This window comes from Phaethon aethereus, assembly GCF_964289735.1.
Source record: "Phaethon aethereus genome assembly, chromosome: 4".
NCBI lineage: Eukaryota > Metazoa > Chordata > Aves > Phaethontiformes > Phaethontidae > Phaethon > Phaethon aethereus.
In genome coordinates, this window is record NC_138578.1 from 57,476,631 (window position 1) to 57,503,271 (window position 26,641).

Sequence of the window (26,641 nt, forward strand, 5' to 3'; positions counted from 1 at the left end):
ATTAAAAATAGTGTTACTGAATAGTTCTTATATAATAAAGTAGCTTGAATCATAATGTATTATGATTCTCATGATGATTTAACAAGTTGTATCACAGATGCATTAGATGAAGTAGCAACAGCAGCAGAGATAGCAGCATAAACATCATGCTCCACTGCCTGCCCTGTGCTAAAGAAATTAGAGTGTGGGAGGAAGAAACATAATATTGCGAGTGCTGAGACTGGCAGCCATGGAAGGGATGAAGTCTTATGAAATCAACAACATGTAGGATACATACCAATTACGATGCCAGGATTTCACTAAAAGGCGGACCCACTATCATTATACCCAAACAGAGCTCTTAAGACAGTTTCCAAAGGATCAAGGGCAGCATACATGGTTTTAAATAGATAATAAAAGTTGGTTGAATCCAGCAGTTCTTCTAATGCAGCCTCATCCTGTCTCCTATCAGTGTGAATTTTGAACTGTGAAATAGTTTTTGCATTCTGGTTTTGGATTATTATTTTCATCTGGCTTCAAAATATTTTGTAGCCCCTTCTGGTCAGGGATGGCACACTGTCTTAGTCTCTGTCATGGTTTAACCCCACCTGGCAACTAAGCATCACACAGCCATTTTCTCAATCCCCCCACGGTGGGATGGGCAAGAGAATTGGAAGAGTAAAAGTGAGAAAATTTGTGGGTTGAGATAAAGACAGTTTAATAGGTAAAGAAAAAGCCACACACACAACCAAAGCAGAACAAAGAATTCATTCTCTACTTCCCATGGGCAGGCAGGTGTTCAACCATCTCCAGGAAAGCAGGGCTTCATCACACTTAATCGTTACTTGGGAAGACAAACTGCCATAACTCCAAACATCCCCCCTTCCTTCCTCTTCCCCCAGCTTTGTATGCTGAGCATGACAGCATATAGTATGGAATATCCCTTTGGTTGGTTGGGTCAGCTGTCCTGGCTGTGTCTCCTCCCAGCTTCTTGTGCACCCCCAGACTCCTCTCTGGTTGGGTGGGGTGAGAAGCAGAAAAGGCCTTGACTCTGTGTAAGCACTGCTCAGCAATAACGAAAACATCCCTGTGTTATCAACAATGTTTTCAGCACAAATCCGAAACATAGCCCCATACTAGCTACTGTGAAGAAAATTAACTCCATCCCAGCCAAAACCAGCACAGTTCCACATGGTCTTCCAAGATCTTGACCTGTATCGCCATGTTCATAGCACCATGCATGTAATAGGAGTGCTACTGCCAACTGCAGAGCAAATTCTCAGGAAGACCTGTTGGGTAGGGTTTTTTTGTTTGTTTGTTTTTCTGAGCAGAATGCAGGATTTATAATCATAGAATCATAGAATCATTTAAGTTGGAAAAGACCTTTAAGATCATCAAGTCCAACCATTAACTTAGCACTGCCAAGTCCATCACTAAACCATGTCTCTAAGCACCACATCTACAGGTCTTTTAAATACCTCCAGGGATAGTGACTCCACCACTTCCCTGGACAGCTTGTTCCAATGCTTGACAACCCTTTTAGTGAAGAAAATTTTCCTCATATCCAACCTAAACCTCTCCTGGCACAACTTGAGGACCTTTCCTCTTGTCCTATTGCCTGTAATTTGGGACACTAATACCCACCTCACTACAACCTCTTTTCAGGGAGTTGAGAGAGCGATAAGGTCTTCCTGAGCCTCCTCTTCTGGCTAAACAACCCAGTTCCCTCAGCTGCTCTGCATAAGACTTGTGCTCTAGACCCTTCACCAGCTTTGTTGCTCTTCTTTGGACATGCTGCAGCATCTCAATGTCTTTCTTGTAGTGAAGGGCCCAAAACTGAACACAGCATTCAAAGTGAAAAAATTATTTTGTGTATAACTGAACAACTTCATTCTAAGGTGTGACAGAATGCACGCTGCATTTATTTGTCCTTAAGCGAGTACACTGCGTGCTTTTACATAGGCTGGGAGAAGGGTGGAAAGATTGCTTCTCCTTGGTGCCTTCACTGGGTGTACTGAGGGTGGAAAAGGTCTGCAAAGCTGCTATGTGTGCAATTCCCAGAACAAAATTTGGTAGCCCACAGCACAAGCAGTTCAAGAAAAACCTGGTTTTGTTCTTTTTTTTTTCTCCTCTCGTTTATCAAAAGCCTTTGAGAAGTACCTATAAGGAAATTATCTAGGCAGATCCACCCCAAAGCTGATTTGGGGGTCTCATCATAGGTGTGGCTGGAAGACAATTCCGAGTTTACTGAATTTGTGCTATCACAAGCAACCACGCGTAATCCTTTTTATAAACTTATCAAACTGCAAAACCTTGTTGTTTTGCTTCTTAAAAAGCATCTGAATTCATAATTGGTTAAAATCAACTTGTTATTTTAACAGCAGTGTCATTTCTGTTTGCATTGCTTTTTCTTCTTTTGGGCTCTCAAATTAAAAAAAAAAAAAGAAAAAGAAGAAAAAAAGCTAGAAGCACTTTCTTTAGTTTGAAATTGTCTTTCATAAGCGTGGGAAGCCGTAATTAAAGACAGTGTTCTGGGTCAGGTTTTACCTTTACCTTGTAAAACAGTACAGTATTTCCTTCTGGGCATGCCTCACTTGTCACGTTCTGGAATCATAGAAATCTTTTTCTTTAATGACTGTATTACTTTGTTCAGAGGAACTGTGATCAATTAGCACAAGAAATTCTTTCCTCTCCTTTTGTTTCCACTCAGGCGCTTAAAGAACTAATTCTTGTTAGTAATGTCCACGATGCATTTTGTACCATTACATTTCATCCCGTTTCTATCATTTAGGTTTTCAGCATCATTTCATTTCTCTGGTATAATATCTTGATCTTCCCTCTTACCAGTGATATCTTACAGCTTTGTGTCCACACCACGTTTTAGCAGCATGCTTCTGTGCAGAGGTCATTACTACAAATATTAAATGAGACTCTCAGAATGATTCCTAACAAAAACACTTGTCACTTTTTTCTAGCTCAACAATTCAATTTTCAGTGCATCTTCACCTCCCATTTATTCAAGTCTGTAGCCACCCTTGTATTCCTGTATCAGTCCTCCTCTTGTCTGGCTTTTTGCAGATCACTGCTGCACAAGTTTCACAATACTTCTCAAATGAGTGAGGAGTTGTACTGATGTCTTATCAAAATATTTATTCCTGAGGATTAATCTTTACATGCAGCTGCAGATTCTATTCCTATCAGAGTATTTATAGCACACCCATCACCCAAGTCCAAGAAACACATGGCAATCAGAAAAAAACCCATATTTACATAAAGTCCTCTCAGAGGACTGCTGCATTTAAAAGCTGAAAGCTTTTCCTTCACGTATATAATTTTGCAAAGCATTTAAGGATTCTTCATACTTAATTCCCAAGAAAAATAAGGGATTATTTATATTAATACTTGTGTGAAACAGTAAGAAAATTCAATGAAATCCTGGAATATCTTGAGTAGCTTTTTTTAATACTTGTTTATACCAAGCCACACACGTGAGGTCATATTTGTTTTACGATCACAGTTAAAATAACTTCATTTGAAGAACATTTTGATAATAATACGATGGGAAAATTAATAGAGTTTAAATTTTTAGGTCTATCTTGTATTTTTAAGATCCATGACAAAACTGGTTAGTACCATTTTACAGCACAGAGAAAAATGCTGTCACTGTTTTATGTACAGTCCCAATTGAGAAGCAGCTTTTTTCCTCTTTACTTGGTGACATTTTCTTTTTGGTTATTAAAAATAGAAAAGGACAGCTGCATACTTAGATGTGCATTAACTTCATAAATTGTTAATCCTGAAAAGACATGCTGCTCACAGGGGGGGTTAGTTTAATGCTGCGGACTGCCATTCAGTGACTATCACTGTTTCTTACGTCTGAAATCATGCACATCAGGCAATATTTGCTTCGTTATAAATTGAGCGCATTCTCAGAGTGTCCCTTGATGCAAGCAAGACTTTCATTTATTTCAGAAAAAAAGCTCAAGTAAAAACAATAGATTTAACTGAAATCGTTGTCTAGCTTGTGTCCCTAAGCAGAAATGAGAAGTAGGTTTGCAGCATATCTTGAAGGTCAGCACCGATGGTCCTCCTTAGAGAGCGTTAGCTCCCAGGTCTTCCTTGGCAGGGCGCTCACCTTGGGTGACCCTGTCCTGATACCCAGGCTGGGCAAGCGTTAGGGCATCCAGCCCCGCGTCGAATGTGCTGAGCAGGATGCCTGGCCCCACTGCCCATGTGGTCAGCGCTGCAGAGGACCTCTTTGTGGGAGGCAGGTGCCCATTTTCCCTACCTGGATGCTTCAAAGCAGGGTTGGACAGGCACCAAGCGATGTTAGGAACCTGCTGTAGTGGGCTGGATGGGAAAGGAGCATGGCGCATTCTTATAGATATCTATGTCCCAGTTAAAGAGCAGGATTTTGCAATAGATTTCATCCCATGTTACTTTTATTAGCTTCGTCTCTGATCAGCTACTGCACACGCTACCATTTCCAAACCTCTTTCACTCTTTCAATTCCCAGCCATAAGCTTTTGCTTGTATTTTCATTAAATTAAAATGCTCAATGTGCTTAGCAAAGTCTTTGTCAAAGAAACATGAGGAGGGGAAAACCTTGACATTTTTCATTGCATACATGACAGAAGAGTAGCAAATATCTCTAAGTTTGGGGAAAACTGAAAGCCGCATCGAAAAAAGAAGATTTAGTTATATGTATGGGAACTTAGACAGCTAAGTCCAAAATGTCATCCTGAGAAACCTGATTCGGCTATTGCTTCATTCTGGAAACACTTGCAATCTCTACCAGAGTTTCCCACTTTCCGGGCTTTTGGCTTTCTGGGGACATGTGCCTGGACCGACTACTGAGGTTGTTCCACAAGGCAGAAAATAATTCATCATGTAGAAATGATGAATCCTTTCCTAGCAGCTATGTTTTAAAAAAATATATCTAAATACAGAAACCACAAAAAATGAACTGCAAGAGCAACACAAAGGTTCCAATACAAATTATAATCCTAAAGGTGCTGTTTGATGATGACCGTGAAAAATTTCTGAGAATTTTCGACCAAGAGGTTTTAGAAGGTACTAAAAAGAAGAGGAGTCGAGAACCTGCAAGTCCAGCTGTAACATTGCTGAATATAGGAGGGTGGCTCTCTTGCACATATTCAGATTAATGCATGACAATAAAGGAGACGCACTCACTAAGCCTAACTCGTGTTCTTTTGCCAGCACAGTGAAAGACCAGGGCACCATCAGCACTGTTAATGTGAAGCTGGATTCACAGTGGTGTGACTCTGTTCGGAATCTGAGCCACGCTATCAGAAATGTATCCATATGAATGTGACAGAATTGAAATTCTCATTACTGAGCGTGACAACAGCAGTAGAAAGCAAAGGAAATTATGATTGTAAAATAATTGCCTGCCTCCACCTGCTGAGGAAAAAGATGGCATTTTTTGTGCTATATGGATATATTGCATAATGTCTTGCCATTAGTAGAAATGTATTTCTATATCTATATTTTTAGTACTGTATCTGCATTACCCATACATACTGCATAATCCATACTCTTATTCTAATTACTTTACCGTACATGTTAAAATTATTCCTATTCTTTGTCCCTTTCTCCCTTTTATTCTTTCATATAAAGACATGAAATAGCTTCAGACAAACATCATAAAAGTGATCTGTGGAACTATTGGTTCAGTTGTGTCACAGACATAGTGTGATGTAGGATGCAGAGGATACATTTATAGCACTGATTGTGCTCAGAAAAATCTGTGGAGATTTTTTTTGCAGGGAAAAATATGGGTTTCATCAAAAGCTAAAATATTTTAAGTACATGGATTTAAATTATTTCTTCCTAGAAAAAGTAACTTTAAGAAGAAAACTAGGTATTTTTCAAGTGTTGGAAGTTAATTTAATAACCTTGAATTATTTTTTTTTACTTATGTGGATTTCCCCACTTTCTTTACATTGTTGTGTAAAAATACAACATGCATCTGACTTGCTGAAATGCCAAAGAATCATAGAATCATAGAACACCAGGTTGGAAGGGACCTCAGGGATCATCTGATCCAACTTTTCTTGGCAAAAGCACAGTCTAGACAAGATGGCCCAGCACCCTGTCCAGCTGAATCTTAAAATTGTCCAATGTTGCAGAATCCACCACTTCCCTGGGGAGATTATTCCAATGGCTGATCTCACTGTAAAAAATTTTCCTCTTGTGTCCAATTAGAATCTCCCCAGGAGTAACTTGAACCCATTACCCCTCGTCTTTTCCATGTGAATCCTTGTAAAAAGGGAACCTCCATATTCTTTGTAGCCATCCCTTAAATACGAAGCTTATGTCTTAAAGCAAGAGCCGAAAGTCAAAAAACACCCTGAGCAAGAGAAGTAGTGATTCTGTTCTAGACCCTTATATATTTTAAAAAATGCAGTACCTCCACTATGATTAGAATATTACAAATACCCGTGTTTTCTGTTTTCTTATTACAAACATCTACTGAGGAGGACAAATTACAAACAAAAAATATCAATAGCAGAAGGTTGAAAAATAAAGTCAAAGAAGCTATTACGTTTACTGTGAAGAATGGTCTTTTATTTTAGTTTTTTATACAAGGAACAGTTGGTGACGTGTCGGAAAATGTTTCACAACGGGTTTCAAGAATCCGGTTTAAAGCCTTTCTCTAAAGAAATATAGCCAAGATTGTGCTGCTTGCTTTATGTTAGTATAATTATGAAGAACACACCCAGCTACAATAATAAAATGCCACCATATTGTAGTCACTGTTCCCAGTTTGTGAAGCCCCTAAGCTTGGTTGTGGGGAAATGGAAGTATGTATCAGGAAAGAGAGTTCTCTCTACACATTTCCTTTTTTGTTTTGTTTTAAATGCAGACAGTCTCTTCCAAAGGAAATCTCAAAGTTTTTGTTCTGTCAATAAAAGTCCCTGCCAGTGTTCATCTCCCATCTGTGACCTTGCCTGGAATACGGGCACCTCTAAAGCTCTGCCATTCGTGCGTACTAAGGGTAACATGAAAGCTAGATTTTAAGTGTGTAAGTTACAATATTTTGTCTGAAGAATGTAGGACTCCATATCACCACATTTTTCTTCCTCTTTTCCACATTTGTTTACACTCCTTAAAACTAATAAAAAACAAATAGGAAGGGATAATTTCATAAACTTTTGACTGCAGAGTAAAAATCAAAGTCAACCAGAAGCAGCCAGAAGAACCAACATTGTGATCACTGGATCTTTATTCATCTTTTCCACTGAGGACTTTGACTTCCTTTGCTTTCCTAAAGTTGTCAAACCACAGTAGTACAGTGGCGTACCATGCATTAGCAGACCAGAAATACTGGTAAGAATGTATAAGACAGACCTCTTCTACAGTCTCATGTTACCTAGTTTATGATCTTGGTTTTATGTTCTCTTGTCCCAGCTGTACTTTATTTTGTAACCCCTAAATAAATTTGGAATTTATTTTGTAAGAAATCAGTGGGATTTACTCTAGTATACTATTAGGAATCAGTTGCCATATCATATTTTCAGCAGTAGATCTTGAAGCATTTTACAGGAAAGACAATTCAAATTTTACAGATGGAGAAAATCAGGCACTGAGACAGAAGCAACCTGACTTTCATATTGACATTGAAAAGCAGAAGAAAATTACATTTTCAGACACAAAAACAATTTGTTCAGGATAACTGCCTTGTTATATTTGAAAGCTCAAAGTACAGCTGAATAGGAAAGATAAACTATCATGGTAAAGCTTGCTTAAATTAAGTTACCATATAAGGGAATCAAAATAGTGATAGTAGGAGAAACAAGTACGTAGGAAGCAAAATGTTTTACTCTAAGAAACCTGACACCAATGAATGTAACAACAGAGGAGTATTTTGATCTGGGTTTATTTTGGGGGAATACAAAAAGTGAGAAGAAAGAACACACAGCTCTTTCCCTAATTAATACCTGCTCAGATTGTACTTGGAAATGTGAGTCACTACAGGTGCATCACTGGTGCCTGACACAGACTGGTCCTTTTTGTCAGCTATGGATGGTGACGGAAAAGAAGCACCATCTCAGCTGTCATCAAAGGCAGGTTTCAGTTTGGGTTGCTGTTGGAAGTTTCCAAATGCAGAACTGCAACTGTTATTGTAGACTCATGTCAACACCTATAAGGCAACAAATGAGTCTTGTATTCTGAAAGGGTAAATATTCCCAAGCCTTATGGCTATTAGAAAAAAGATGTGGTTTTGTATCAACTGCCATTTATCTTTTTCTTAATTTTCACATTTTGTGTGGTTTAGGTTTTTGTACAACTAAGACATGATAGCTCTTCCATGAATGCAAAAAAATGCCAATTAATACAAAATAAGACTATATTCATTATAAATGATCACTTACTAGAATGCATCAAATGCTGCTTTTCTAACTGAATGGCTTTTTTCTTTTTTTTTTTTTTTTTGTGATAATATTCCAAAGTAATCATTCCATCTGCTGGTCAATCCTCTGTTGAACCAGTCAAAGATGGGAAAAGATAATAAGACAAAGTAAATTAGTTTAGCTTTAAGGAAACTCTAGTAAAACAATTATTGACTGGGTCTTTGGTCAAACTAAGGTACAACCGTTAATAATAATCAGAATGAGGTTATTATTTTCTGTGTAATGTTTTTACTATAAGGTAGGTTACTATGATAAAATAAAAATTGCTCAGGTTTTCTTTGTTTGGCAAATGAAATTTGATGTAAAAGTTTTCAATAGTATTGTCTGTCCACTCTCCCAAGATGATTTTAAAATTTATTTTTCCATCCAAAAACATCCTTTTTGTTGCTATGCAAAGCTACAAAAGACACTCAGCTCCTAATTGAAACATTCTTCAGATAATTTACTGGAATGTAGGATTGTCATGAAATGTATAAATAAATGTGTATTTCTCCTCTGAAATTCTCCTACTTTTTCTTGTAGGGCTTTTTTAGTTGTTTTCTTTGCCTCCATTACGGCTAAATTACATCTTGACTAGTAGCGTGTATATTTCAGTTCTGCTGAAGACATGATTTGTGAATCTCTGAAGATTGGTATATTTAATTCTAAGAAAATGTAAGAAATTAAATTTTCACTTAAGAACACTGTTACCCTCTTTGATAGCCTTCTCTACTCATTTGGTGTTCAATTTGCAAGATAGTAGGAAATCAGTCCATGTTTTAATATTTAACATTTTTATTATTTAAAAACTTTGCAAATGTAGTTAATATTTCAAGAAAGAATGAGTTTGAACAAACACATTTCAGTCTGAGCTGGGCATAAGTTATTCATTGCAAACTGTAGTAAGTGATTAAATATCTCAGTTATGTATATTGATTGTATTTCCTAATAGATATCTGAAACATTTAGAATAAGAGGAGGGTGAAGTCTTCCTACCCTTTCTAATGCTGGTTTCACCTGGGCAAGGAATCAGTCTTTGTTACTTGGTCAGGAATGGAAATGTCACATGTAAGTGCAACTACTCAATGCAACTAGCAGTCAACTTACAGAAAATATTTTTGTAATGGATGAAGGATTTAAGGAATAAATAAATATTGCAGGCAAAATCTCTTCCCTAGCAACTTACACATCATGTTGAAAACGTAAGCAAATTTGAATCAGGAAGGTATATAGTTTCTGTAGGACCAATTTTACAAGCCTGAAGTTGCTCAAAACAGGTCTGGTGCTGATTATCTCTTGAGTTCTGCTGCAAGATGGGAGGTGTTCATTGGGAAGAGCTAGGGTGAAGCAGGAAAGTGTTGTAGAAAAGAACTTGCTTGAGGAAAGAATGGAAAAGTCAACCAGGATCTGGCTGCTCCATGGACCTGTGTAGCTGCTTAACCAGGGACTGAGGAACGTCTTCTGGCAAATTCTGTTTTCAATGAGATAAATATACATTAGTTGTATATATTATTATATACAAATTAAAGTCAGATTACACTGAAGAAGCAGGGTCTTGTGTGTGGATGGAAATTGCTTATGAGCGCTTTTGTGTATATTAAAAGCAACATGGATTTTAAGCCTTAAATGGGCTTGCTTAGAAATATGAAGAATTAAATTATATTTGTAAGAAAGGGTCTTCATTTTCCATCTCTTCCATCCAGACTTTAAGTATCTGGCTGTGGAAAATACTACTTTATCTTCTTCCAGACCATCTGCTTTGTGTTGTTAAAATAATTTTTGTAGTTTATTGGTTTGACCCTTGTTTCTCTGTCCCTACATTAAATCTCTCAGTTTTATGTCAGATGTGTGTTGCTTGTCCTCACACTTTAAGACCTTTGGTTGCCTGTCCTCACCTACCCCTGTCATTTGCTGTTGCAATGGAAGCTCTTAGCCCCAACCAGACCATGGTGACTTACTCTTGTTCAGATCATGGTGACTTACTCTTGTTCAGAACTTGCTCATGTTCAGATCATCTCTGGTGGTGCTTCTTACTTCAGGAGAAGATACCAGTAATATCTGCAAAGCTATTGTGTTATTCTCCTTCAGAATCCTCTTTAAAAGTCTCTGTTTCTGTGCTGCTTATATGAATTTTGACAAAAGATTAGACAGCTGGAGGTCTGAGACAACCAGCCTATCATGCTGACCAATACTGCATTTTTTGCTACTTTCCCATCTGTCTGTCTCTTCCCATCTGTTGTTTCTTGTCTTGTTCTTAGATTTTAACCTGTTCAGGGCAAAGGTTGTCTATTAATTAATGATGATGCAGCCCAACTACATTATGCACAATGTAGTCCATGACTAGAACATATAATATGCAAGGAAAATCGAGTGAGTATTAATAACAACAACCACCCCAGTAATAGCAGTAAATCCTTTTTAGACCTTCCTTTTTATTACTTTTATAGGATTAAATGATGAGAAAACATTTAGGTTAGTTCAAGATACATAACATCACCTTTATCTTCAAGTATTATCTAGGAAGTCTATGAAGAAATTTTGCAATATTTCAAATATTGCTGTTAGGAATCCCTGAATGTTTTGAATTTCTAATGTGACCAGTGTAGTCTTGACCCTTAAATGTGTTATCAAAAATATAGTTTGTTCTTCCCCAAATACTCAAGATTTCTGTTAAGAACTTCATATTGTCTTTACTATACTGTATTTGTAATCTGTGTGATTTCACTGTTTCCCAAGGAGTATGCATTTAACCTTCAGTCTTTGTATTTGTTTGTGGGTTTATGTCGTGTCATGTAGTCATAATATTTTGTTCGTGTAAGTATGGATCTATAATATTTTTAGATGCAAATGATTTGCAAACTAATTTGCTTTTTTTGCAGAGGACAAGATGTGTGCAACGTGAATTCATTATCTTTTACTTATTCAGTAACTTTTATTTTACTTAAGTATATATCATATAAATAAGATTGGTTTACTGCATATGTTTTCATATTTTCTGTAGTTATTTACTTGGGGTGAATGCTGTGACTGTTCCATAAGCCTGATCTGGGAATTCGGATGTAAAGATAGTGTGTTATTATTGGCATGTGTTTACATAGTTTAGGATGCAATGCCCCATTAATCTCATATTGGTTCACTTTATTTTTCCTGTACCAGACCTTAATGGTAAAATAGATGAATGGCACTGCTACAGCTGAAATACTGGTCTGAAACGTACTTCATGCTATGTACACAGAAGTGACAAAGACCTCATTGATGACCATCACTGTTACTTAGGGAAAGCTTTCAGCAAACATTTCTGGTCTTTTCACAGAATTCTTGCAGGCTCAGATGTTTCTATTATCCCAGGGACCATTCAAGGAAAGGCATAAACCTATACAAATATAATCTGATTATATTCTGAATTGCTGCCCTCATAGTTCTTGAACCCTTAGGATAATTCACTGTGGACTCTTACCCAGTTCATTTAATTCACTGCTAGTTCTCAGTCATCAAGAGTAAAATGCAGACTTGATTCAAGAGTGCATTTCCCATTGTTTTGCACTTGCTTATTGCCTAAAGTGCTATCATAAGCGTCACGTAAGCCTGCCAAGATTGCTGGTGTCTGAAATATTTCTTTAATGTGAGACTTTTTCTCATGCCAAAGCCAGTGCATGGTATTTGACTTTCTGCTAGCATGTTTTATACACATTCTGTAAATTCACATTAACATTAATTTATTTTGCTTTCCAGTAGGAAAGAAACCTGTAAAATTGAAAGAGCTGGAAGGAAGAAATGAAGATCACACATTTTATCCAAAGTGATTTACAAAATAATTGATGAAGCAAAGTAATGTGAGATGATACTAGACGAACAGAAATAAAAATTGTCAACAAAAAGCTTTGGTTTAGTATCTGAAATTGAATGGGGAAGCAAACCACAAAGGTGATGATCGGTTCTGTCCCTTTTTTATTGCTTGGGTTTTTTTCTGTTGCTCATATTGTTAGAACAAAGTAACTAAGACTGAGGACACCAACAATCCCCAAAGAAGAGAGTTCTTGCCAATTAACTGTGAATGAACTTTTCTTAAAAGAAAATATCAAAACAAAGATTCCTGAAATTGCTGTGTTAATCACCCTCCCTCTGTTTTAACTCATGTTTGAGCTTCAAAGAGAGCAGCAGTAATTTTGGAAGTGACTGAATCCCTGAAGTCCCACTGAAATATGTTTCTGGCCAGTAGACCTTATTTGAGATGGCATTTTTCATGTTCCATATATACTTTTATTGAAAGTAAACTATATTTTGCTGAGGACATTATTAAGTCAATGTACTTAATGTATGTGTGTCACAAGAAGGCAAGTAGTTGCTTCACATATGTTTCCAATTGCCATAAGCCACGACTGAGAAGTGCAGTGCCTTCCCTTGAATATTATTTCCCATCCCTCTAGTGCCTTTTATTCTGGCACAAGCATTTATGTGACCATGTAGGGAGCCACATCTGACAGCTGAGAAGTTAAAACTAATTTAGGAAAAATGAAATATGAGTGGTTCAAAGAAGAGCGTTGCTTATCTGGGTGGAAAGAGATTCAGCTTTACGTTGCCTAAAACTCTGATTAGGGCTCTGCCAAACACAGACCCGGTGGCTAAAAGACTATTTCACACTTGAGCAGATGCCCAAACAATATTAATATTTACAAAGCAGAAGGCAGGAGCCAGCAATGTGGCTGACAACAGACTGAAATTCCTGATTGACTTACAAATAAACATGTCCTTAGAAGAAAGAGGAAGGGAGTGAGGAAGGAGAACAATGATATCTGGCAGTCTCAGCAGGAACCCCAAGGATCGGGGGGCTATATCAGGGGTAAACAAAGATAGAGAAGTCGGTGTCCTTCCCCAGGCCAACAGCTGTTTTCTCTGAATGTTGTCGGAGGACACCGAATAGGAAATAGAACTGAGCCTCTAAACCCACAGGTTAAGCAGTCATTAATAGATTTTCCTATGAATCCTGAGAGGTAGACGCACCTGGGATGTGTTTCTGCAATGCAAAGATGGAGGGACTGTCCTTTTTTGTCATTTCTGCCCTTATAGAGTTTTTGCAAGTGTGTTGTTGGCTTTTAATTTTTTTTTTCTTCTTGTAACTTAAGCCTGTGTAAGAGGTGATTTCAAGAAAATGGTTAAGAAAGAGCAACTTAAAGACGTTTCCATCCTTGACACTGAGATTCTCTATAGTGCCCAGTATCCTGGTGTTGAAACAATAAGAAGGTACCTCTGCTTTTAGCTACAGGGGCTAGAGTAGGAGCTGGAAGACTGGGATCTCTTCCAGTGATCAGCATTAACTAAGTAAACTTTCTGCCAGCACCAGTTAGGGGAAAGAAGCACTGAAGTCTTAAGGGAGTTTATAAGAGCAACATGATCAAATGTCCTGCTTCTGATCATTCTCCTGACTCATTTTTGTGGTAAATTGAGACTATCACTCCAGATAAGTCTTATTAACTTTCAGATGCCAAATTTAGAATTTGAAGATAATTTGCTGGAGTTTAATCTCAATTAACTATTTATTTAAGGGAAAATATTGCACCTAATAAGAGACTAATAAGCATTTTTCATGGACAGAACAAAAGATTTTAGCTCTTAACTGATATCCACTGAAACACAAACAGTCAAAAAAGGGCAAATAATATTAGCATACAGAGCTGAGCATGAACGTATTTTACAGTTTGGAAATGAATGAGAAGCATATCTACCAGATGTTGCTGAGATGTTACTGAAGTGCAAGCAATTGGGGCTATTCACTGTAGTAAGTGAAGTTGTGGAAGGGGCATGCTTTTTATGAAAGTTGTTCTTCTCATTGGTCATGTATACCATTAATTTCTGCATTCATTTCTGAGATTTCCTTCAAGCATCAAAATTATTTTAAGTACCTACATTTTCAAATTTTGGGCAAGGGAATAATATTTCTATGGGTGGACAGAGAACAAATCAACCATTCTGCATGGAAAATACATTAATGTCAAACTGCTTTCATTCTAAAATAACCAAAACTCTCCAATCTCTAGATCAAGCTCAGTCTTACTGATACTAGTATAATATTTGTATTTTATTGCTATTACTCTGCTGTTAATGAAGATTAATATAGCATATGACCATCACTAAAAATGTGATAACTTACCTGGATCTTGCTTCAGGAAGAAGATTCTACACTGCTTCAGTGAGTCCTATTTCTCCAAGTAACTTACATACAAAATGTGAAGCATCTGGTTGACTCTGGAATTTTGTGTTGTCTGCTGGGAACTTGCCAGATGATAACTTTACAATATTCCTTTATCTAGGATAGACCTTTTTAAATTTTGCTTTGAGGATTTTTCAGAAGATCTTACAATCTTTTTGCTAAACAGTGGTCTCTTCAAGGATAATCAGGAGGGTCAACATCTTTGGCTGCAAAGTATTGACCTAGCAATATAGTCATAGAATGGATAAAATCTGTCATGCACCATACACAGTGGGTGGAATTCGCAGTATTGGTGGTTTCCTGACTTTCAGTCTTTTGATGTTGATTCAGCTTGTATCTTATCTATTCCAAACATTTCATTTTCTTCTTGTATCTCCAGCAGAGCATTAATGCAGTAGCCATCTCTAACTCCACAAAATAAAAATATCACCTTCAATATTTGACTCTGTTTATAGTTGGATATGAAAATTACTCGTCTTTCCTGTTTCCAGCTTCTCTGCCAAAAAAAGACATTTCTCAGAATGACTTCAAAATTTTGAGATTAATATATTTAATAAAAAGCTGTGGACTTTTCTTTGGTTTGACTGGAATGCAACAAACTATGTCAAAATTTCACTGACTCTCTCCTACTGAAGTACTGTTTTACCTACCATGAAACCCAGCTGGAAAAGTAACAAATGAAAGGAATATGGTTTTGTTATTTGTTCAAAGCAAGATTAGGGTGAAATATCTAATGAATTCAAGTTGGGCACAGGACTGTTTATTGTATATCTTCTGTCATTCCAAATAACAAAAATAGTTCTCTCTATATATATCATTTAACCTTTTTTTTTGTTGTGAATAATGTTAATATTTAAAATACAGCCTGACTGGAAATAGGCAAAAAAATTTTCCTCATTGATTTATTTACCTCATTCTACCGTACCCTTTCTAGAAGTTAGTTTAACAACAGGTGGTAGTAAATGTGACAGAAAAATATTTTTATGTTGTTGTGTTCTTTTTTTTTCTTTTGAGACAAAGCACTTATCACTTAGAGGCATGTGGTCCTAATCTGAGAGATGAATTGGTTCATTCACTTCAAGTACCACATAACCATTCACACACCATCGAGCTTAACACTATTAAAGGGTAATTTCCGCTGTGGGAGCTATGCCCAATTCAGCCGCATTCTTTACACAGTGTTTTTTATCTTTCCATAGCAGGTAAGGAGATTTAAATAAAAGGCTTCATCAAGAGTGCAATCACAGACATATTCTTCCTATTGAAATATCCATAAAACAGCAAATAAAAACTCCTAAAAATCTTAATGTTCCTAAACATTGCCAAGAAGACTTCAGTGTACAGTACCCACTTTAAAATTTTGGGTTGGAATCAAAGCACATGAGATGCCTCATGGGCTTGGCAGTAGAGGACAGGAAATATTATGGGAAAATTTGCATTTCCTATTAAATTCTGAATGTAGTAAAATGTTTCAGAATAATCAAGGAGTATATTTTGCCTTAATCTTTTCTAATCTCCATGATTTTTCTTTAATTTCTCATAATTTCTTTAGTTTCTCTACAATGACTCATTGAATACCCTATTATTATTGGTTCTATATTCTAGCAAAGACAATAATTAAGTCTATGATGAGGATTTCTTTAGAACATAATATTTTCACATGTTCTTGCTCAAATATTTGGGGGCCAAAATATTATCTGCAGTAATTTTGCTTGGTTTCACCTAAAGATGAATTTTCCAGGGATGTCAGTAAAAACATGCTGAGTAAAGTACTGAAAGTTACAGAAATCATTCTAACTTCCTTTGTTTCCCTGTAAGAAAAGACAGTATTTTTTCACCCTTTTGCTTTCACCATTAAATTGCTTTCCTTCTAAGACCTTTTTTTGCATTCACAGTAGAATGAACAGGCTTTATTTTTGAATTAATTTTTTGTAACTTAAGGCCACAGAGTGTGTTGTCTTTGACTTGAATGGGATCAACATTTAAGACTAAAACTTTTTTTTTAATGAATGCAGTTTTGGAGCCAGACTCTCAGCTCAGAATCAGCTTGTTGTTTTTGAAGTCAAACCAATTTACATGCTCCATAGATACGAATTTGAAGCTTTGCCGGAGCATAAGAAATATTTACAAAACTGTTTTGATAAAATGTGAGTAACCTAAGTGTTATTCTTCATGTCAGGGAAGCCCTGTTGAGAGTCACAAGACCTCTCCGTGGCACTCTCGTTTGCAAACCTGCTTGCTTGGCTTTTTTAGGTCACATAAAATACAGGTTCTGCTCAAAGTACTGAAGTTGGTATGTCAGGAGTACTGGCCTTTTACCCAAGAGTTCAGGGTTTAGGACATTAATAAATCAAAGCCTCCCGGATACTAATTGCGTCTTGTGCCTGAGGGAAGTTAACACTTCTTCCAAATGAGTATATTACCCTGAAGTAACTGAAAGTGAAGGGAACATTCTCTTCATTTTATTGAAGTTATTCTACTTTGCAGAGACTAAAGCCAAGCCTCAGCTGGGTCAAAGAACGTGAAAGCGTGAACATTTGGCTATCCATAACAATTCGTCTCTCATCTGAAAGGAGGAAGAAAACAAGACATGCTGAGTTTCAATCCTCCTTTCTGAAAAATACTTCACTATTATATACTAAGCATTCTTTGGATCATGCCTTTAATCCAAAAAGTGGTTTGAAATTTTGTACCAGATGACACCCAAATTGGAAACAGAATACGTTTTTTTTTTTACTTGAAGTGATTTGAAACCACATAGTTTAAAGACTCCCACACAAAGTTTTGTTATACTGAAGTCTCTACACTGAACTCTTCAATTTTTTCCGCAAGTGCAAGCTGTCAAGACCAGAGCTTGTCAATAGCACTTAGATGTTTCTCACATTATATCTCACTATAACTAATACTTAGGTATTAGTATTGTTTGCTTGTGATGATCATAATGGATAAAATTCATCCATAGACAGAGGGGCAGCTAAAGACTGCTTAATTCCTTTGTAGGCCTGCATATTATGCTTAAAATAGAAATTATGTGTGGCATGGCCTTCCCTCTCTCCCGTCTCTCAACAGGACTAATTAGATGTAAATTACAATACCTAAAATAAGTAGAAAAATTTCCTTGAGAAACTGTATGGAGTTAAAAATCCCACATAAATTCTCACTGCTAAATCCAAGCTTGATTTTATAGTGCATTAAAGAGAACAGAGTGCAGTGGTCAGGAAGTCCATTGTAAATTTATCTGCCATAAAACTAGTTTTAACCTGCAGCTCTAGTTGTAGGAGGCAAGGTGAATACCTTGCTGGTCTCAGGGCATAAATTGTGTTGCGTAAAAATTGTGTTGAGCTGGGCTCTAAGAACAGGATTTTCTTCTAAAACTTGAAATATCATTAATATACCATAGAAAATGTCAGGGGTTTAGAGCTGTCCTTTTATAGCTCTTAAAAATAATCTTTTTAAAAAATAAAATCAAAGTGAAATTAGACATAAAACATAATCATTTACCATTGAAGTGTGATATTAAATACTGAAAAGTCTGGTAATGAAAATGTTCCCACAGTAACCATAACCTGTCATCAGATTTCACAGGTGACTTCTTTCTAAGCATTCAGTGTAGTGTAATACTTTGAAAGTTGGTGAAAAAACATAGATATTTAAGGTGGATACGTCCATCATAATGTGAGATTTGATGATTTTTTTCCTACCATTGTAATTGATTATAGTTAATTTCACTTAGATTTTTAAGATTAAATCATAAAACACAATAGGATTCATCTTATATTCATTCTGAATATAATGTAATTTTGATATAGTAGGTAATAAAAAAGTTCATTCAGGGATTTAACATAGCTGTGTACTAGACTGAAGGTCCTCTGTAGCCTATAAAAATAAAGATTTTTTCCCTATGCAAAACAATGTGAAAAAAGCTGCAAAATCATCTGTGAATCACATACTGACAATATTCTCAAACATGTAAAAATTATGAATCAAACTGCAAATAGTATTGTTGGATTAGATAGAATTTCTTTTACAGGTACAAATAAAAATAACTTTTGTTCTTTTTGGTATTAAGTTTCTGAGCCTTCCAATATAATCTAAAGTTTAAACTTCCAAAGTTTAAAGCCCTGTTGCCCTCCTGTTTTCATTTTTTATGAAATCAGTTAAAAACATGAAATTTTTTTTACATCATAATTTTATTAACAATTTTGCTGCAGTGTTTTTAAGATGTGCTCTCAACAAATGTATTCACTAAAAATTGTTGGCTTATGCAAGAGTTAGTTCTGTTTATATCAGCTCAAAGGAACCCTTAACTGGATTATTTGATTAATTCAAAAAACTATATCTAGCAGAACCGTTCGGGTTTTTTTAAAGTACATTTTAAGCACCAGAAAATGATGAAGATAACGAACCCCCAAGAACTTTGTTTTCACTAAAATTACATCATAGAAAACCTGAAGATTTTGGGTTTGTTCAGTTGGGGTTTTTAAATTGGTTTAGTTTTCTATTTAAGTCAACAAATAGGCTTAATTTTATAGTGTTGGCAAAGGGATTGGTAAAACTTAAATAATTTCAATTTTTCATGTCTATTTCCTGGACCATCAGTAAAAGATAGCGTCTCTTTAACAGATTGCACTCTTCCTGACTGAAGCACTGCATATTGAACACATTTAAAGTGTTGGTTATGTTTTCTTTCCAAATGACTTTTTTAAAACAGCTTCAACTCTTATCTATATGTCTTACATCCAGCTGTAACTGTTGTACTCCAGAGCTAAGATTTTCGTGCTTCATGTCAATGTAGTTGTTATTAAAATAGCTAACCTCAGCAATCTATGCGTATGTTCACAACTTCTTTTACATTCTGCAGTAAAAAGAAACTGATTTATAACAAACAAATGATCTTTGAGACACTATAGGAATAAAGTAGCTCAGTGAGGAAGAAGTTAATTCCTGCATCTGCCACAGCACATACAATAAACTGAGCATTTGACCTACAGAGGAGAATGGAGCAGTCAGGTTAATTGGATTTGAATATGGTTTCCTTTTTTTTTAAGCCTATTGTATTAATATTTAAGAAAATCAGTGTATACAAAAACTGAAATATAGATAAGCAGAATATAATTATTTTATTCTTTTAATGATTCCAGTGTGGTATTTTTCTCTGTTGCAGGAGACAGAGCTAAAGAAATCTTCAAATAGTTTTTCAGATTGCACTTTATGGATGTCTACAAGCAATTTAGGCCTATGTAAGGTTTATTTGACTTCCAGAAGTACATGGCTATAATTTTCAACCAACAGTTATTGGCCAGTTTTGGCCAATAATCAATGGTTATTGGCCAGGTTTTCTGTGGTATTTGTCATGTTCTGTTCATGACTGGAGCTCTATTGCTCAGTTATTGTTCGACAAGGAAGTCAGAGGCAACTTCTTCTGGTTCCTGTTTTGATTGTTGTAACTGGTAGAAGCAGATTTTCTTTGCAGACAATTAGGTTTATAAGTTTGTGGTTTATTTTCCAGTAATATTTTGTAGTAATTGTTTGAAAGTGATTCTTTTATCAGTCAGTTCTGCCAGGAAATGGTGGCTAAAATGTGTGCAGAGAGCACCATAGATGAGGAATAAATAGTCAAAGTAAATGCAATATGCCTTCCTGAGTTTGACATATTCTCTCAAGTCTACTAGACTATGAGAAATGTAGCCATTTAAGAGCAATAAAGGAAAAAGAAGTGGGAAGTGCAGTGTCTACTGGAACTGCTTGAAGGAGAAGTTGGAGAACCAGCAGCAGGTGGGAGATCCTAGAAAAGGCAGGAGCAGGAGGGCTAGATTGTAAGTCAGTGAAATTCTTTTGTGTTATGTGCACAGTGGAGCAAATATATTTTCTCTGAGTTTTTAAGAACTGTCCTGCACTCCTGGAAATAAGTGGTTTCAGGTAGACTGAGCTATTTGAATGTCTTTGGTGTTATTCTGGAAGGACTGAGAAGGTACAGTGGAGACAGCATCCCATCACACAATACCAGACACAAATGAGGGTGCTAGCGTACAGGGTGATAAGGAGATGTTTTCCAAATTAGAGATGTAGCTAAATTTATCTGATAAGATAAAAAAAAAATTAAACAAATACCTTTTGAGGATTCTTTCATATGTATTTATAAATTCTTTTGGGTTTCAGCAGGCAGAAAATATTGTGAGAAAACCTCCCCTCCAGCAGAACTGTTGCTTCTGTTAATAACACTCTATTGAGAGAGAAGTGCAGGAGCATATAAAGTATTTTTTGTGGGGGAGGATTTGTTAATTTTTAAAAGGAGAGGTGTGGGAGAAACCTGTGTTTGAATTAAAGTCATTGTGAATTTAGGTGATTCAGTGAAGCATACAGAGCTCAGTGCTGTAAGGCACTGAACCTCAGGGCTCTGATCCAAAAAAACATTTAAATACCTGCCTATTGTCAGGATCCTGAATAGTCTTGTAGCAGGAAATGAAATTTTTTATATTCTTGAAGGTGAATTTCAGTGTTTTTTTGAAATAGGTCCTTAGTACACTGCAGGTTTGAGCCCTTGAGAAGCAAGGATTGCCAATAAAGAAGTAAGTATAAAGAGACCAACTAGAAATATCATCTTGATTTATGAAGTTACAGAAAAAAACTGGGCAGGAAAGACAGAGTTGAAGACTAGAGGGTGTTGCTAGCAGAAAACTTTAGTTTCTTAGTCATAGAGTGTGTTGTCACATTTGAAGAAGCTAAGATTGTAAACTAGATTAGATATTGATGTTAATCATCTTATTGAAAATCAGAGTAGCAAGACTGAAATCACTATCTGATTAACTACTCGGTTTTATAATCGCATGCTGCAAAGCTAGAGTAATTCCATTTTGCCAGCTAATGGTCTAGATTTAGCATAATGATACAATGATTTTGAGGTATGAAAAGAAATGCCAAATACAACAATAGAAGGAAGGCATGTAAATCTATTTGAGAAGGTGTACATACTTCTGGAAGAGAAAGAGGAGGGAAATCACTGCATCCATGTGCTAAATATTTGGGCTGAATATAATGAAGTAGAAAATCCCTTGTGGTTTTCACTCTGAATAATGTAAGTACAAGCCCTGATGGATAGTTGTCTCTCATCTTTGGATCTTGATTATTCATGCGTTTCTCTAGGTGGACTACAGAAATGTGACACACTGCCCCGGGATGCTGGCTGAAACAAAAGCAAAGCAGGTTGTTGAGTGCTGCTATTATTAGATTACTATTTATTTGCTTTTGTGTTTTGCTTTGTTTTGTTTTCCTCTGTGTCTCATATGAAATATTGCAACCCTCTTAGATTTCTTTGAATCATAGAACTGCACTGTCGAAAAGACACTAGAGTGTTCATATCGCTCCTGCATTCTTTACAATTGTAATTATATTTCTAGCTTGTAATTCTGAAAAACAGGATACTAAGTGGCTCAAAAATCTCCTTGCAAATCTGTCCCAGTAACTCAAGGTTGAGCTATCATACCCCGAGTTTTGGTACTGGCAAAGGCAGTTAACTGATGCTGGTGGTGTTTGGTAAACTGTAAGGATAATCTAGTTTTTGTAAGACATTTAGATACCTAAACTCTTCGGACTCTTTCATGATTTGTAGCGGGGACACAACTGCCACTCTTCATTTTCATGTAGGTGTTTAAACATCTTTAAAAATTTTCCCTTTGGTCTGATCCAATGCCTCTTGAACTCTGTAGATATTTCTGTCAGCTTTAGATAGTGTCCTAAATTAAGATTGTGACATTTGTATGATGTCAGCATAGCATCATTTCACTTCCCAGCTGGAGTTTTGAAATAAGGCTTCAGAAATGAAAATGCTTGTACACATTTAGCAGCTACCACCTAATTCTCACATTCATATTCTGCTTAAAACTTCAAAGCAAAAGTGACATCTGGAGAGAATAACAGCCTAGATCAGATTTTCAGATGTGTGAAGCGCAGAGCAGTTCCTGCTGATAGACCATCAGACTGCTCTCCCTGCCGTTGCAGAGTGCCTCTTTACTGATAACTTTAAAACCTTCTTTTCCCTGCCATCTTGTGCAGTAAGAGGTGTACAACTGAATTCTGAGCTTGCACTGAAGCAAGTCTGGGATAATAACTGACAGTAAGAAGTGCAGTGAAATCACCATGGGATTAAAAAAAAAAAAAAACAAACCTAAAGACTGTCAGTAGTGAGCAATCTCTCTGTTATTCTAAGATTAATACTTCTTTTTCTGTCCAGGGCTTCTGCAGAGTTGACGTCTGCAGAGCATAATATCAGTAGACTGTCCTGGGAAGTTGAGTTAGAGCTTCCAAAAAAAAAAAAAAAAAAAGCCCTTGGAATATTTTTATTTAAGCAAAGACTTGGCAAATTGTATTTCCTAATACTACAAAATCTAGTTTCTCATTAAAAACTTCTTGGGCTATAATGAGCAAACTAGCTCATTTAAGTTTGCCTGCAGGGATTTCCAGTGCAGATAATCTGTGAGCATTATGCACATGACATTACCTGAATTCTTAGGCAGGCAGTGAAGTTATTCTTGCTGTAAATATTTTCAGGAGTGAGAATTTTGACAACTGTAGGACCAGACCTTCAAATGGTGTGCCAATCTGGTATAGTTCTTTCAGCTGAAAGGAAACGCCAACAATTTATGCCAGCCGAGACTCTGAGTCGTGTTTTTCTTAATGGTAGCTGATCAGTTTTCTGTGTAAAACAGGGCTTGTTTAATACTTGTCCTTTCCTGCCTTGTATTAGGACCCCCCCAGCGAACAGTTTCTCCCAAACAAGACCGTGAAGAAAGGAAGCATGACAAAGTCTTGGACAAGGGCAGTGAAAGTGGGACTTCCTGTAATGAGTTGTCCACCTCAAGCTGTGACAGCCACTCAGAAGCGAGTACGCCTCAAGAAAATGCCACCAGCACTCAGCCATCCACAGCCCGCCAGCCAAATACTCTGACTTTGGATCGTCCATCTAAGAAGGCCCCGGTGCAGTGGATGCCACCACCAGACAAACGCAGGAACAGTGAACTCTTTCAAACTCTCATTAGCAAGTCCAGAGAAACAAATCTTTCCAAAAAGAAGGTATGCGAGAAGCTGAGTGTTGAGGAAGAGATGAGAAAATGTATCCAAGATTTTAAAAAAATCCACATTCCAGATTACTTTCCAGAGCGCAAACGTCCCTGGCAGTCTGAACTCTTACAGAAATATGGGTTATAGTGATCAACTCTTTCACGACCTATCTCTGGGGCATTTGATGTTTGTTAAGTTGCCATTAACTTACTGATGTCCTCCTCCTGGCCAACTCTGCCACCAGAGCTATTCCTGCTGCTTATTTCTTTCTGTGAACAGTGGATGTTGGATAGTACATGGTTTCTTTAAAAATATATATGAAAAGATAGAAACTTCAAAAATACAAAAGGCATCTCATCTAAACCACCTCATAATAGCAAAGAAAAATGTGCATGGTCAAGAAAGATGGTTTTCGGACTGTAGTCAGTTGAGCTTCATTATCGTTTTGGAACTTACCAAATAAAAATCTCAATCATCAGTCAACGCCTCATTTTATGTCACCAATAAAAATGACTCAGACTTGCTATGGATGAAGAAAAACAGGGTTTAAAATTCGATTGAACTGGTTTCAGAACTAATTTCCAATGTTCTTTCAATGTTAATGCAATAAAGCAAATACCTATTTTGCATGAGCACAATGTTACAAATAAATCACACAAGAACAAGAGGTTGTCTGTTACTTGGAGAATTATTTGTTTGATACCAAGCCTATAAACATAAAACATCTAAAGGATTGAATTTATTTTGTTCTGGATCTGTGGGGTTTTTTGTGTGTACAGTGTTCTGTATGTAAGGATGGTGTAAATATGCCTTACACCATTTTATTATTGCACCAACAACGTTCATCTATTAGTGCTTGTCAGGATTATTTCTGTGAAATGCAAACTTTTGGCAGATTGTGAAAACTGGTTTGGTGGTCTGAAAGTTTCTGTTATGTTAGTCACTAAAATTGGAGAAAAATAAAAGACACTTTAATGTATTTATTAAAAGAACCATCTGGTAGATTTTCTTGGCTATCGTTATCTCCTCTCTTTTTTAAAAATAGAATCAAGCAAATTGTTACTCTTTGTTTAATGTTTTCATACCTACGCTGCTGAAAAAGAACAAAACAAAAACATGTATCAAGAGGGGGTGAAAAATATTTAGGGTAGTGCCATTTAATTGGAACCACCATGCACACTCTCCAAAGAGGAAGAGACTTACACTAAGAAGCAGAAGGGAATGAACTAAAAAACTGAGTAGTTGTTTTATCAGAGCAGTTCCAATTTGACAAGTTCACAAAAATCAGCTTAAAAATAGAAGATTTAAAGTATCACAGTAGAGTGCACCACGTTTATAAATGAGAAGTTTTCTATGAATAGTCAACTCTCTAAGACAAACATATAGTTTGGAAAATCAATACCTTTCTCATTACACCACCACCAAGAAGATGACTGTGGTTCAGACAGCCATAGCTGGAATGGGTAAGGACCACTGGAGTTTGCAAGAGCGCTGCTGGGTTCTTACAGACTTGAAATTATTACTGTGCACACACACAAACATACACATACATTTAGAAGGGTTCAGCCCCATACATATTCTATAGCAGGAGCTGGACAGCTGTGTCAGAAGAGATGTTTTACATCTGACGGTAATTTTAACTGTTTAGCTGAAGTAAAGGGGACTTCTGGTGTTGTAATTTCCAGGGCTATTCCTAATGCCTGTTATTACTTTTCAGCCTTCTAACAGACCACATTAAGAAAAGACTGGATAATTTTGGTAACAGCCCAGTGACTTCGTTCACTTTTTTTTTTAACCTATCTAGAGCTAGTTACTCTCCTACTCAGTTAATCAGTTGGCTCCAACATGTCACCTTTTGACAAAATTTTTCTAACTTGAAAGAGTATATCTGGCATAAGTCTAGTCTGAACTAATGCAGTCCAGTGTGAAATCATTTGGCTTCTCTGCTCTGCCCTTAGGTTCCTTGGTTGCTTCTTTCTCTGAGGTCCAAAAGACCCATTCCTTCTTTTAATAGCATTCTTGTTCTTTAATCTTTGGCTTCCTAGTCTTTACCTGATGAAATTTCCAACTACTTAACCATGACTTACTAACCTCCAGTGGATACAATTTTTTAGTCTAAAGTTAAACTATTATTGAGACCTTTTGAAAATTTCACACTGAGTTTTCTTCTAGCCTTTTGAATCTGTCTTCATTGCATTTCTCACACCTTATCCTGTTTTCTTTTACCTTTGTTTAAGCTGTTGCCATCTGGGATGATACCTTTTAGGTTCAGACAGCATCCTGAACCTCCTCATTAAACCTTGCCATTGAGTTTGGGGATTTGTTTTGTCTTCCTAGTTATTCTCAGTACTCCAGGCAATGCCTGCCTTAGGGAATTTTTTGATCTGTCCACCCATTTAATTTGTCCATATATAGAGGTTTTTATGAGCTTTTTAATTTTTTTCTTTTAACATACTACGTAAAATTTCTCAGAGAATTTTTAAGTCATTCTTGAGGAGAACATAATACTATTTTAATACATATCTTAATACATGGGCAGCATAAGATTTATGATAACATCTTTCCATGTGTTCACGAGGCATGTGAGTGGTATGGTGTATAAACTACATTGCTGTTACTTAAAACTTTAAACTACTTTAAACTACTGTGCTGTTACCATGCCAGCATCTTAAGATGAAGTGTTTTGGTTTTGGAATTGCACAGTGTACACTGTCTTCCCCCTTTCAGAATGAAAAATTGGGATTTGTTACAGTCAGAGAGGAAGTGGGAGAAAACAACGGCTCCTGTGAATCCTTCAGTCATATTCTCTAATTCCCATCACACTTTTCATCTAGTTCACTCAGCTACAGCTCCAATCCTATCTATATGGTTATTAATTTAAAGTTTTCAGATTTCAGCCTGTAATTAGGGAGAAAGCAAGCTGAGACACTTGGTGGAACAGAAGACGTTACGGGCAGTTGGATGAGGTTGGTAGGAAATT

General features: G+C 36.5%; 1 protein-coding gene across 1 annotated transcript in view; it reads left to right on the plus strand.

Annotated features, from left to right (window-relative positions):
- Positions 1 to 23,880, plus strand: part of KCTD8 (potassium channel tetramerization domain containing 8) — a gene marked incomplete at its 5' end in the record, with an annotated part of 92,017 nt that extends 68,137 nt beyond the window's left edge. The window contains one exon of the mRNA XM_081999321.1: positions 23,348 to 23,880. Coding sequence (XP_081855447.1) covers positions 23,348 to 23,808 — 461 coding nt within the window. The 3' untranslated portion in view covers positions 23,809 to 23,880. The remainder of the gene's footprint in view (positions 1 to 23,347) is intronic.
- Between the last annotated feature and the right edge of the window lie 2,761 nt (positions 23,881 to 26,641).